At 55.3% G+C, this 13,808-nt stretch overlaps 1 protein-coding gene and 1 pseudogene across 1 annotated transcript in view; one reads left to right on the top strand and one right to left on the bottom strand.

The window, feature by feature from the left end:
• LOC137467412 (serine/threonine-protein kinase pim-1-like) overlaps nt 1-1,910 on the bottom strand; it is a 36,390-nt gene extending 34,480 nt beyond the window's left edge. The window contains exon 1 of the mRNA XM_068178915.1: nt 1,897-1,910. Within this exon, the coding sequence (XP_068035016.1) occupies nt 1,897-1,910 (14 nt within the window). The remainder of the gene's footprint in view (nt 1-1,896) is intronic.
• Nucleotides 1-11,111, top strand: part of LOC137467410 (zinc finger protein 420-like) — a 111,664-nt pseudogene extending 100,553 nt beyond the window's left edge.
• The last annotated feature ends 2,697 nt before the right edge of the window (nt 11,112-13,808 follow it).

Consider the following 13,808-nt stretch of genomic DNA (forward strand, 5'->3'; position numbering starts at 1 on the left):
AGCGACCCCGGAGCCGATCCCGGGCTCGGCCTTGGGCTCGGCCCCTTTGGAGGATTTTGGGCCGAACCGGGCAGGTTTAGGGTGGGCTTCAGATCCCTTGCGGGGATCCCGAGCCTTTTCGGGTGGATTTTCAGCCCCTGTGGCTGATTTGAGGCCGAATCTGGTGGGGTTTAGGGGGGATTTCAGACCCCTTTGGATGATTTTAGGCCCATGGGGGTGGGGCTGGGGCCCATTTGGGTGAGTTTAGGAAAAACTGGGCCCATATGGGTGAATCCTAATCCTGTGTGGGTGATTTTAGGACCCTTTTTTGGGTGTTTTGGGCCCATTTAAGTACGGTTTTTTGCTTCTTTGGGCAATTTTAGCTTGAACCAAGCCTTTTTAGGGTGATTTTAGGTCTTCTTGTGTTGGTGTCAGGGACATTTTGGTGATTTTAGATACCTTTGGATGATTTTAGGCTGGACCAGATACTTTCAGGGTGGATTTTAGTCACATTTGAAAGATTTACGGGTGATGTTAAGCCATTTCTGGTGGGCTATAAAACACTTGGGGCAGTTTTAAGCCCCTTTGGTTGGATTTTAGAGCCCCTTGGATACTTTTAATCCCATTTGGTTGATGTCAGGCCGAACCATGTGGATGTAGACTACATTTGATGCCCTTTTGGGTGATTTTGGGTCAAACCGGGCATTTTTAGGACAGCGCGTCCCCTTGGCCCCGCTCCTTTCCCCTCACGGTTCCGTCCTTTCCTCGCCCCCTTTCCCCTCACGGTTCAGGATCCCGGAGTGGGGGAGGAGGAGGAGGGAGGGAGGAAGAGGCGCAGCGGCAGCAGGGAGCAGCCGGAGGAGAGGAGAGAAGGAATCGCGTGGCCCTGGCGCTGCCTGAGCTCGCAGCACCCCGGGAGCATCGCCCCCATCCCGCAGGTGCCCGGGGAGGGGGAGCTCGGCCCTAATATCCCGGGGCTCCCTGGGTTTGGGGTTTTTTTTGGGTGGGATGTTTGGAGCTGGCAGGGCTCCAAAGCCGAGCCGCAGCTGGCCCTCGGGGGGACATCGGTGGATCCCCGGGAGGTGTTTTCCGGGGGTCCCGGTGGGCAGTGAGGGCAGCAGAGCCCCGGTGGGGGGACACCGGTTTTGGGGAGCCCCAGGAGAGCCGCGGCTGCCCTGAGCGGGAGCCCAGAGAGAGGAGAGCCCCAGAAGCCCCAGCGGGGACCCCGAGAGGGGGGGACCCCTGGCAGTGCCGGCACCCCGGCAATGGGCGGTGCTGGGGCTGGAGGGACGGCATGGCCGGGAAAGGGGTGCGGGGCTCCCGGGGCCGCCAGGGGCTGCTCCCAGCAGGAGCCCAGTTGCTCCCAGTCATTCCCCGTTATGATACAATTTGCACAAGCACTGTTCCCATTGTTCCCAGTGCCATCCAGTGTTTTCCCAGTTCTCCCAGCTGCCCCTAGAATAGTCCCAGTCACTCCCAGTAAGATCCCAGTATGAGTCCAGTATGATCCCAGTCTCTCCCAGCAGGGCCCCAGTCACTCACCCTTGTCCCCAGTTGCCCCCAGCGTGGTCCCAGTTGCCCCCAGCACATTCCCAGTGGCTCCATATGTGTCCCAGTCCTAGTGCAATGATGGGGAATACCAAATGCACTTGAGGTATCACGTATGGTTAACACAAAAGCTGTGGCTATGTTTGTGATGGGGTCATAGGTAACGTTCACTAGGTTCCACCGGGATTGGAATTCCTTTTCAAAATCAGCGGCACTGTCCCAAATTATTTTCCGAATCTCAGTAGGAAAAGTGCCTTCTTCACCTTCTCTTATAATCGAGGCAGCAACCGACTGCATCCATAATTGAGCCTGGATACAGCTGAGAGCTAAAGAAAGGTTCTTTTGTGTGGCACCGAGTGCATCAATTACCAATTTGTGATCATTTACGCTCGCTTCCTCCTAACTTGGTAATATGTTTGATAGCAAGCACTGATCTCTTCCCAAGGCCAGTAAGGACGACAGCAGTGGTTGTTGGAATTTGGTCAAATCTCTGGTGGTGGCAGCCAATGTGTTCATTAATACTTCTGAATCAATGCTATTTAGAATTCCCAATCCTGTTCCCACAGCACTGGTTATGTCTCTAAGCATCCGTCTTTTAGAAGGGTTCCGCTGTTGCAACCAGGTCGTCCAATCCTGAAAAGAAGTTTACAGAAAAGGTGAACAAGCTGGCTGAATTTCTGAGACATTTTTTTGCATCAGCAATTTGACTTGTTTGAGAGACCACGCTGGATTAAAGAATATTTGTTGTTGACCTGTTTTCCTGATTATGTATGGTCCAATTCCAAAAATTTTCAGGCCAAGCGTAACTGGTGGTTGGGTGGTAGGTGTCACAACATTAACATCAAGTTCTCCCCAGGATTTAAATCAATACTTTAAACTTAAAAAAAAAAAAAAAAAGCCATTCAGTATTTTTAGACCAAAGCCAAAATTCTTCTAGAGTTTGTGTTAATGTGAAATTGTGCCAGTCCTGTACGCTTGGGTGCGTACAAATCTTTTTGCGCTTCAAAAGATCCTTTTACTTTTTTTCTGCATGCTACCACAATTATTTCAGACCACTCAGCTGGTTTCTGGCCATGGGGTTGTGGCAGGATGCAGAAAACTATCACCAGTTTTATCATGGTTTAGGTGTTCTTCATGTCCCTCGGAGTTCTTCTGTAAAAGTAAACACAACAGAATCCTGCCCCCGAGAGGCAGACAACTTAGAATGATGGAATTATCCAGCATGTATTGATGCGATGCTCTTTCCCTAGAGCACCAGAGGCTTCCCATGCATATTTATTCAGAGGGGGTGTTAGCACAAGTGGTACTAGCCCTAGAGTAAGGGAGGTCCAGCAGCACAGGTTGGCCAGGGTAATGTGCTGGATTGTTGGGATCATTTGGTGCACAGCAGAGGAGTCAGAGTAGATACAGACAAGAGAGGTATTCTGTGCCTCACGCTGGGAAACACTCCAAAGTGCTATCAGCTCCCCAGCCTGAGCACTGCTTTCTCCCCCAGTAATAACTAGTTCACCAGAGGAAATGTGGGGGGCTGCTGCCCTGTATCTCCACACCTTCCCCTCTCGTTTTGCAGAGGCATCAGTGAACCAAGAATTTGCTGATTGTTCAGGGGAGAAAGGAGGGGCTACTTTGATTCCAGAGGCAGGTTTGTCATTGCCGCTATCCAAGCTCTCAGTTGCATCATCAGGAGCACACAGCAGCCTGGAGGGTGAGGAATGCTGGATCTGTACCACTGTGTGCTCATCCTTCACCTTAATGTGGAGCTGCCCCCAAAGTGGCCATGTATCACTTTTACAGTTCTCCTGTTGGCTATATCTTGGAGCAGCTGTTATATGTGGCTTTTCATGGTGATCCTGTGGGAAGCAGCCATTTGCCTGCTGTGATATCCTCACAACTAATACTAACTCCTATTTCTCTTTGGTTTTATTAGGTTTTTTTTTATCTATTTGTTTGATTGGTTTGCGTGGGTTTGTTTGTTTGGGTTTTTGTCCATTTTGGTTTGAGCTTTATGTTTGCTTTTTTATGAATGACTGGTGAAGTTGGCATAGCCAAACTCAAGAAAATGTAAACCAGGCTTGACTTTCCAGAAATTATTTTTGGCCGGGTTTAGCTGCATCCTCCAGTCTCAGGATCACCGGTGTATTTGCAGGTTTTGCTCTGCATCATCAGCGTGCCCAGACTCTGCTCGGTGTTTCACAAATGGAGAAGACAATGGATATTGTGCCAAGCTTCCTTGCAAACAGCAACACCTGCATCAGCATGACAGAAAAGAAGGAAAAAAAAAAAAAAAAAGAAAATATTCACCGGTTAGAACAGAGCCAGTGTCCCACCATCTTCCCCTCCACTGTTATTATAGAGGCAAACCTGGGCCTAAAGCTTCCACCTCTCAGTTCCTGATGCTGTTTGACTTCAGCCTTGACTCCCCCTGATCTACCTGACTGCCGTCCAAGTGGGGCTGGGGATGCTCAGCCTGGAAAGAGGAGACACTGGGGAGGCCTCACTGCAGCTCTGCAGGACTGGAAGGGTCCCAAAGGAAAGACGGGGACAGTGTTCAGCCGGGCCCGTGGCAACAGGACAAGGGGGGATGGCTTTCAACTGCAGGAGGCTGATTGAAGTTGGATCTGAGGGAGCTGCTCTTTTACACGGAGGGTGCTGAGGCACTGGCCCAGGCTGTGGATGCCCCATCCTTGGCAACAGGGCTGTGAGCAGCATGGGCTGGGGAAGATTGCTCAGCTTGGAGCAAGATGCTCTTTAGATCCACTGTGATGTCACAGATGTGATGTTCCAGCAGGAACTTCCAGCGTCCAGCAAAGAGCACAACACAACCACTGGCCCTTGTGTCAGCCCACCCTGTGCCAGCCCTCGTGCCAGCTCACCCTTCACCATGCTCCCTGTCACCCTTCTCGTCACCTGCGCCCTGATACTCCCATCAGTCCTGAAAGCTCTCTGTTGCCTGGATTTTGTCATCCGTCCCTGCAGGATGCTCACATTTGTCCTGAGGAAGGTACGGTGCCATTCCATGGAGGTGGACACCCCCCAGCTGCCCGGCTGGGCTGGAGTTCTGTGGGGATGGGATGGGACAGGGACCCCACTCTGAGGTGTTGCTATCTCTGCAGGCTGTCACAGAGAGAGAGGACGAGATGGAGGTGGACATGCAGGCTGATAGAGAGGAGAAGATGGAAGTGGATGGAGAAGAGAGTGGAGACGATGCAATGGAAGTGGACATGGAGATTGATACAGAGGAGAAGATGGAAGTGGATGGAGAAGAGAGTGGAGACGATGCAATGGAAGTGGACATGGAGATTGATACAGAGGAGAAGATGGAAGTGGATGGAGAAGAGAGTGGAGAGGAAGAGATGGAGGTGGACATGCAGATGGATACGGAGGAGGATATGGAAGTGGAGGAAGAAGAGACTGGAGAGGAAGAGATGGAGGTAGATGTGGAAGAGGAGATGGACGTGGAAATGGAAGAGTACCTTGAGGACATGGACATTGATGAGAAAGATGAGGAAGAGGCCATGATCTTGGGATGAAGACCAATACCAGCAGCAGGACAGGCATGTGGTCCCCACAGGCAGAGCGGGTCCCCTGCTGCCAGGCTGGGACTGGGCTGGGTGGTCCCTGCTCAGGGATGTGGGACCCGGTGCATTGGGTTCTGGTGGCCATCCCCAGCCTGTGCTGCGCTTGCTGGGCCAGCCTGGGGGCACATGGAAGAGCCCTCTCTGCCTGATTGGAGTGACTGTGCCTCTTGCTTTTCCTCAAGGACCGATGGAGATCCCGGACAGAGACGCCACTCTTTTGTACATACGTTGTAGAGTTTGTTGTTGTCTTTAGGCCATAGGTTTTAGGGCTTCTTTTTGTCTTCTGTAAATATGTTTCATTGACTTTTGTTGGATATGCTGTTGTGGTTTGACATGGAAGTGAATTCTTTCAGGAAGTTGGGTCAAACCAATCAGTAGTCAAGTTTGGATATTGGCACCTTAAGTGGCCACTAAAGGTGTGGATACGCCTCTGAGAACACAGGGGGTTAAAAGCAGGAACTCCCAAGAGCTCGCTCTCTTTGGTTCCGGTCAGGGTGCAGTACAGACCTCCCCTGCCCAGCCATGGGGCTGGGTGGGGGAGGGGAAACCATGCGGACTGGTCGAGGTGAGCCGAGGGGGCTGAAGGACTGGAACCGAGCCAGCTCCTGTGGACAGAAGGGTGGAGAGAAGCAGAGATGCCTTTGTCGTTCCCCCTGCCAAGAGGGAAGAGACAGAGAGTCCAGACTGCACCTGTTACTTTGCCGGCGCGGAGGAGAAGGAGAGGGGGGAGATTGCACCCAGCCTTGGCCTTGGGAATCGGCTGCTGGGCAGAGATATCAGCCATCCAGGGAGTCTGAGCTTTTAACCCTTTCCTGAGAAATGAAGGCTTTGTAAAATATTACTCCTCCTTGATTTGAAGTAGAAGAGAGACAGTCTGGGATCCGAGATGATGGAAGAAGAAATTCTTGAGTTGGAAGGAGATGATGGAGTGGCTTGTGGCTGGACTTTTCTTGTTAGCCATAGACTGAACCAAATTCTCCTGACAGAAGCTGCACTTAGGGGGGTGGTTTGGTGAGCCAAGAGACTTGTATTAGTGATTACCAGCAGAGGATTAGAGAGAACAGAGGAGAGTTGGAGGAGAAAGTGTGGAGAAGCCCTCTATCTTCAAGGAAGAATAAGAGGAGAAGAAGACCTCTGTTCTTGGACCCTCAGCCCCAGGGGAAAATGGGGGGGACTGTAGTCCCGCAATGAGAAACTGAACTGTTGTCTCTTTTGGTCCATGGCAAAGCATCCTTAAAGGAGCCCTATGAGCAGTCTGTCCATGCACGGTGGTGAGAGCACTGTGACATGGAGAGGAGAGTGTCACCATGGCAGATTTTCTCCGGGCAGTTGCCATGTGTGACATGGAAACACAAGGGTGGCAATTGTGTTTCCTGGGGGGTCTGTGGCACAGGGGAGACTCCTGTCTCCCTTGAAAGATTGAGTATTTGAATATCTGAAGGGTGGCAACTTGATCAGGATCCCGGGTGGTGTCTCACTGTGGTTCCATTTGGAAATTAGGTGGGAATTAGTTGGGAGGAGGAAGAGTGTTTTGGAAGGTCTTCGTCCAGGATTGAGTGTCTGTGTTTTTATAGTAGTAGTAGTTTAATAAAGTTCTTTTCTTTGTTATTAAGCTTGAGCCTGCTCTGCTCTGTTCCTGATCACATCTCACAGCAATTATTTTAAAAAGTGCATTTTCATGGGAGCGCTGGCATCGCGCCAGCGTCAAACCATAACATATGTGCTTAGGTATATACGTTCTATAGATTGTTGTTACAAATATTCTTACAATGTAAATGTGTTCTGTGTTTTCATTGCTGTTTTTCTGAAAATAAACAAGCTTTATTTTTCACACCCCAGTTCTCTTTCCATTTGCATCAGGCACAGGATCCCGAGAGGATCTGGGGGTACCCGGGTGATGCCGATGATGGTGATGGGGATCCCATGCTGGGTATAAATTTCATGATGAATTCCTGACGGGGGTTTTGTCTATATCAAGGGTTTTGGGGTCCCGGTGGATTTTTGGGGGTTCCCAGGGGGGTGTTCAGGATTCCCAAAGAGGGGGATTGGGCAATCCCAGGGGGAACCCAAGGCTGGTTTGGGGTACCTGCCGGTGACAGAGATAAGGACCCTCTGCCATGTAAGAACCTTCTCAGGGGTGTCTGGGGGTGCTGGGAGGTCTTGTGGGAATTTTGATGTCCTGGGATGGTTTGGGGGGTGTCTGTGTGGGGTTTTTGTGGTCTTGGGGAGTTTTTGGAGGGCCCAGGGATGATTTTGGGGTCCCGGGGAGGTCTGGGTGTCCCGGGGGATTTGGGGGTTCCCGGGAGGGTTTGGGGGTTCATGGGCAATGCTGATGACAGAGCTGGGACCCCGTGCCGGGTATGAACCTTCCCACTGCGCACGGGCAGCGTCAGCGTGTTCAGGGAGATCCTGGGAGGCCCGGGGGTCACCCCAAAACCCAGGGGACCCCAAATGCTCAGGGACCCCCCCCAAACTCCCCTCCCCGCTGGATCTGCTGCAGGCAGGGGGGGCGCCAGCACTCGGCCCCCACCCCCACCATCACAGGGGGCTGTGGAAGAAATCTGGGGGTGCACGGACAGGTCAGGGGGACCCCCAAAGTCCTGGGAAAGGGGGAACACAGGGGAACTCCCAGGAATCCCCACTGGGGGCTTAGGGGAGATCCAGGAGGCGTTTGGGCGAGCCTAATTGTGTCACTATCGTCAGGAAAGGGGACTCCAAGGGTCCCCGGTGTCCCCATTCCCAGCAAAAGGTGGGAAAACCCAGGCTGGCTGGAAATAGGGGTCCCGGGTGTCCTCGGTATTGAGGAAAGGAGGGGCTGGGAACTGGGAAAGGCAGGAATAGGGGTCCAGGGGGTCTCTGGGTGAAGGAAAAGGGGGCTCGGGGTGCTGGGAGAGGCGGCATGGCCGGGAAAGGGGAGCGGGGGTTGCCGGTGCCGGATAAGGGGGTGCGGGGTGGAACCCAGGCCAGGAATGGGGGTGCGGGGGGATGGCGGCGCCCGGGAATGGGGGTTCAGGGGCCCCTCGGTGCTCCGGAATGGGCGACCAAAGAGTCCCGGAGCCGGGGGTCCCCCTCACCTCTCGCTGCCCCACCGGGGCCCCAGGAGCGCCCCCAGCCCCAGCGCTGGAGTCATTGCGCTGCTCCTCCTCACTCCCAGTACGATCCCAGTATGATCCCAGTAGAACTCGGTCACCCAGGAGCCGCTCCCAGTATGATCCCAGGACAGCCCAGGCACTGCCACTCCTGGCATCCCCCCCAGCCCTCTCTGCGTTCCGACCTGTCCCGGCTCCATCCCCGCCCCTCCCGCGGCTGCGGGGGCTTCGGGAGCGGGGGAGGAGGAGGAGGGAGGGAGGAAGAGGCGCAGCGGCAGCAGGGAGCAGCTGGAGGAGAGGAGAGAAGGAATCGCGTGGCCCTGGCGCTGCCTGAGCTCGCAGCACCCCGGGAGCATCGCCCCCATCCTGCAGGTGCCCGGGGAGGGGGAGCTCGGCCCAAATATCCCGGGGCTCCCTGAGTTTGGGATTTTTTTGGGGGGATGTTTGGAGCTGGCAGGGCTCCAAAGCCGAGCCGCAGCTTGTCCTCGGGGGGACATCGGGGGGTCCCCGGGAGGTGTTTTTCGGGGATCCCGGTGGGCGGTGAGGGCAGCAGAGCCCCGGCAGGGGGACACCGGTTTTGGGGAGCCCCAGGAGAGCCGCGGCTGCCCTGAGCGGGAGCCCCGAGAGAGGGGAGCCCCAGAAGCCCCAGCGGGGACCCCGAGAGGGGGGGACCCCTGGCAGTGCCGGCACCCCGGCAATGGGGGGTGCTGGGGCTTGAGGGGCGGCATGGCCGGGAAAGGGGTGCGGGGCTCCCGGGGCCGCCAGGGGCTGCTCCCAGCAGGAGCCCAGTTGCTGCCAGTCACTCCCCGTTATGATACAATTTGCCCCCAGCATAGTCCCTGTTGCTCCCACTTTCATCCAGTGTGTTCCCAGTTGCTCCCAGTCACACCCAGTATGGGGGATGATGTGCCTGGTGTTTTCCCAGTCAGTCTCAGACACTCCCAATATTAGTCCAGTCCTTCTCAGTATGGTCCAGAGATGAGCCCAGTCTACTCGCAGTCACTCCCAGTATGAACCAGTTGTGCCCCACATGGTTCCAGTTGCTCCCTTTAACCCTCACTTTTGTTCCAGTCACTCCCAGTCTCTCCCAGTGTACCCCAGTTCCTTCCAGCATACTCCCAGTCACTCCCAGTTCCTTCCAGCATGATCCCATTTGTTCACAACCACTCCCAGTCAGCCTCAGTGTAGTTGCACTCACTGCCAATATGATCCCTGTCACCTCCAGCATGATCCCAGCTGATCCCAGTAAAAGCCCAGTTGTTTCCAGTCACCCCCAGCATGCACCCAGTGACTCCCAGTTCCTCCCACTTGCTCATAGCATGATCCCAGTTGCTCACAGTTGCTCCCAGTCAAACTCACAATGATCCCAGTCACTCCCAGTGTATCCTATTTGCGCCAGCATGGTCTCAATTGCCCGCTGCAGGCTCCCACTCTGTCCCAGTGTGATCCCAGTATGATCCAAATATGATCCCAGTCTCCCTCAGTGTGACCGCAGTCTGCCCCAGCATGGGCCCAGCTGCTCCCAGTATGATCCCAGTACGATCCCAGTATAACAAAGTGACTCCCAGTGCTGCCATTCCTGGGATCTCCCAGCCCTCTCTGCATTTCCCCCTTCCCGGATCTCCTGAGAGGAGCCCCAAGGGCTGGCAGTCCCCTGGCAGGGTCCCCAGCAAGGCCCAGTTTGGATGCGCAGCCCCCAGTTTTCCCAGTTTGCCTCTCCTTTTGCCCGGGCCGGGTTCCCCCCGCCCCCAGCGGGTGGGAGCAGCCGTGAGCCCCGCGCTGCCCATCCCGACCCGTCCCGCCTCCATCCCCGCTCCTGCCACAGGCTGTCAGGGCTGCGGGAACAGGGCACCAAGGGTGTCACTGCTCCTGGGGGAGGAGGAGGAGGGAGGGAAGAAGAGGGATGGAGGAGGAGAGCCAGAAGGGATGGAAGTAGGAGAAGGAGGTGGGCTTAGGGAGGAGGAGGAGGGATGGAAGAGGAGGAGTGGGACGAAGAGGAAGAGGAGGGACAAAGGAGGATCAGGAAAAGAAAAAGGAACCACGAGGTCGAGCCCTTCCTGAATTCACAGCCCTGCTGGGACCATCAGCCCCCATCCCATGGGTGACCAGGGATGGGGAGCTTGGCCCAGATATCCTGGGGGGGTCCCTGGGTTGGGTTTTTTGGGGGGATGTTTGGAGAATGAAGAACTGCAAAGCTGAGTGGAAAAGGCCCCTTGGGGGGACACTGGGGGGTCCCGGTGGCAGCTGCCGGCAGAGGCAGCCTGGAGGAGCAGAGCCCTGTGTCCCCCAGGAGCCCAAAGTGGGGAGCCCAGAGAGGGGGGAGCGCCGTCATTGTCGGGACCCTCAACAGCCTGGAGAGGGGCAGGGGGGACTCCTTGGAGCCCCTGCAGCCCAAAGCAGAGAAGGAGGGGAGAAGGGACCCCGGGAGCCCAAAAAGCCCTGGCATCCTGTGCCAGGAAGGCGGACAGAGCTTCAGCCAGAGCTCGGAGCTGGTGGGCCATGAGCAGGTTCACCATGGGGAGAAGCCCTACAAGTGCTTGGAGTGTGGGAAGAGCTTCAGGCAGAGCTCCCAGCTGATCCAGCTCCAGATGATCCACACCGGGGAATGGCCCTACGAGTGTGGGGAGTGTGGGAAGGGCTTCAGCTGCAGCTCCCACCTCGTCAACCACCAACGCATGCACACTGGGGAGAGGCCCTACGAGTGTGCCCAGTGCAGAAGAGGTTTCAGACCAGCTCCCATCTCCTTGTACATCAGCGGATTCACATGAAGGAGAGGCCTTTCCGCTGCCCCAACTGCGGGAAGGTCTTCAAACAAAAGTCCCACCTCGTCACCCACCAGCGCATCCACACTGGGGAGAGGCCCTACGAGTGTCCCCAGTGTGGGAAGAGCTCCAGAAGCTCTACCTTGACCCAACACCAACGGAGGCACCGGTAAGGGAAGCCCTGCAAATGCCTCAGCTGTGGGAAGAGCTTCGTGCCCTGCTCCAACTCCATCCCCCATGGGAGGACCCACTTTGGTCAGAGCCCTGGTGACCCACATTCCCAGTGATCCCTGCTGAGAAGACACCTGGAAGGTGGTCTCCACGTCCTCCTGGATCCCCATAGGCACCTGGATGAACACAAGGGCAGGAACATCCATCAGGACTCTGATCTAAACTGGAAATTCACTGGCAGAAAGTGATTTGTTGACTTTACACCCCAAAAAATCTCACCCGCTCTGTCCAGTTATTTCTTCTGGTGGCATCAAGCAGTGCTGCATGATCTTGGAGGTCTTTTCCATTTCAATAATTTCTTTCTTCACCCTGGCTAAACAACCAAAACTGGGGTGAAAATAAAAAATTGAGCAAAGAGATCTAAAGCTGCACCATTTACCTGGATTTGGGGGTGAATTTAGGGTTGGTTCAATAGAATATTTGGGAGGATTTGGGTGTTCTGAAGCTATCAAAGGCAGGGGACATGTCCACAATCTCATAGGTGTGCCGGCAAAAGGTGTCCACCTGAGCCCGCTTGTTCTCTAAGAATTCTAATTGTCTGTCCCAGTCCCTGGCCTGGGTCTCCCTATCCGGGATGTTCCCCCAAAGTGCCCAAATCACTGCTGAAGCGCCCGAGCTGATCCTGGCTGTAAATGTTCCTGTCCACCAAGCTCTCCTGGTCAGTGCCATGGGAGGTGGGAGTTTAGGGGCTCCTGGGGGGACTGGGAAGGGCTTCTGTCAATCCTGTGGGCATTTGTGGTGCTGGGAGGGGGCTTGGCAGGGTCTATGAGGGAGATTTGGGTCCCTGACAGGGCTGTGTGGCTTGCAGAGAATTTGGGTGGGTCCTGGGGGAGATGGAAACGGGTTTTGGTGGTTCTTGGGGTCATTTATCTTGCAGGGAGTAGTTGGGGGGGGATCCTGGCTGGGAGCTGTGGGGTGGTTTGAGGAGTCTGGGAGTGGCTGTGGGGCTGGGAGGGCGTTTTTGGGTGGTTGTGACTCCCCCAGACTCCCAAAGCTGCCACCAGACCCCACCCTCAAGATACTGCCAGAGGGCAGTGGCTCCATGTTGGGGTTCATCGTCCTGGCTCTGCAGAAGATATGGGGGGGTCCCCGGGGGCGTGTGTGTTCCCCCAGAGCGTGTGTGACAGCCCCCATCCCATTGTCACCCCCTTGTCCCTCCCCACAGGGCTCCAGCCCCAGCTCCTGCTCCCCCAGAGGGAATTTGGGGAGGGGGCAGGGGGGTGTGCAGCCCCCGCCGGGGGATGGCCCCGGCCCAGCCCCTTTGTTCAGCACCAAGCTGGGCTCGGGGCCGCAGGAGGAAGAGGCCGGTGGGAAGCAGATCCTGCAGCTGGGACAGTGCTGGGGGTCAGGGCAAGGGCCTGCCCTGCACACCTGGCTCAGGTGTGACCCTGCCCCGGCAAGGGAGCGGGACATTCCCATCCCCAGGGATCAGGGCTGGGAGCAGCACTTGGGGCACGGACATGGAAACACTGGGAGCGACTGGGAGCACACTGAGGGCGTGAATTATTCCCCCGCCTCCACCTTCTCCGGCCGCCCTGCCAGCTGAGAAATGCTCGCTGGGCCTCGGCCTTGGCCAACAGCCCCTGGGCTCAGCTCCTTGGAGCTCATCACAAACACTGTCTGCTCCAGGCACTGCTGCTGCCCAACCAGCTCCTGGCGGCTTTAGGAGCAGCCCCGGGAAGTGTTTTTGTTCCCTCGGTGGCACAACAGCCCTGTTCTCACCCTGCCAAAGAAAGCTGTGGATGCCAAGTGCGGCCAGGATGAAACATTGCTGGCACTGAAGCCCCTCTCTTGGGGCCCTACAGACAGCGCTCCAAAAGGAGCCCCTTGGAGCTCTCCTGGGCCAGCGACTCCCTCGGAGTGGGGCCTCTCCGAGCCGGGAACTCTCCCGTTTGCTGCACTCGGGGATCCCCAACAACGAGGGAGCCTGGGCCGATCCCCCCACTCCTCCAGGCTCAGCCCTTCCCCCGCTGGGGAGATGCCAAAGCATCGGCAGGGAGCATTTCCCTGCCCTCAGGGGAATTTCTCACAGGTGCCTTGCACTGACTCTTTGTGTCTGTGTGCACACAGGAGTGCCTGTGCTTGGGAAATGTGGCAGAAATGCTGCTCTCTGAGGGGTCTGAGTGCCTTGGAGAGCTGAGCCAGTCAGGCCTGTCAGTAGGGTTAAATCACAAGGTCTAAGCTAAGTTAATTTGTGCTAAGAGTTGTTCTTTGCTAAGTTGTTAGGTTTAAAATATAAGCCAAGTTGAATATTGTTAAATGTTATTTCTCAGTGAAATTGCAAAGTCATAGGTTATAAGTTAGGTTAAATACTGTAAAGTGCTGTTCTTTTGCTAAATTGTGAAGTTGAAGGTGGAAGTTAAGGTTAAGGTATAAGTTAAGTCCTGTTAAGTTTGAGCTCTGTAAGCTCTTGGGCCTGTATTCCTTTTATCCTTGCCCTCATTTCCTTGTGTCTCACACTCACACAGGGACAGTTCTTGGTTCATTTCTGGTTTGATTGCCTGGATTCTGTTTGGTTTTGTTGTTGCTTTGTTTCCTTGGTGTGCCTGAAGTGTCCAGTCAGGAGCAGAGTGACTCTTGCCAAGGAACTTTGTGGTGCTGTTGCTCAATATTAAATCTGG

This window comes from Anomalospiza imberbis, unplaced genomic scaffold, assembly GCF_031753505.1.
Source record: "Anomalospiza imberbis isolate Cuckoo-Finch-1a 21T00152 unplaced genomic scaffold, ASM3175350v1 scaffold_62, whole genome shotgun sequence".
In the NCBI taxonomy this organism is placed as follows: Eukaryota; Metazoa; Chordata; class Aves; order Passeriformes; family Viduidae; genus Anomalospiza; species Anomalospiza imberbis.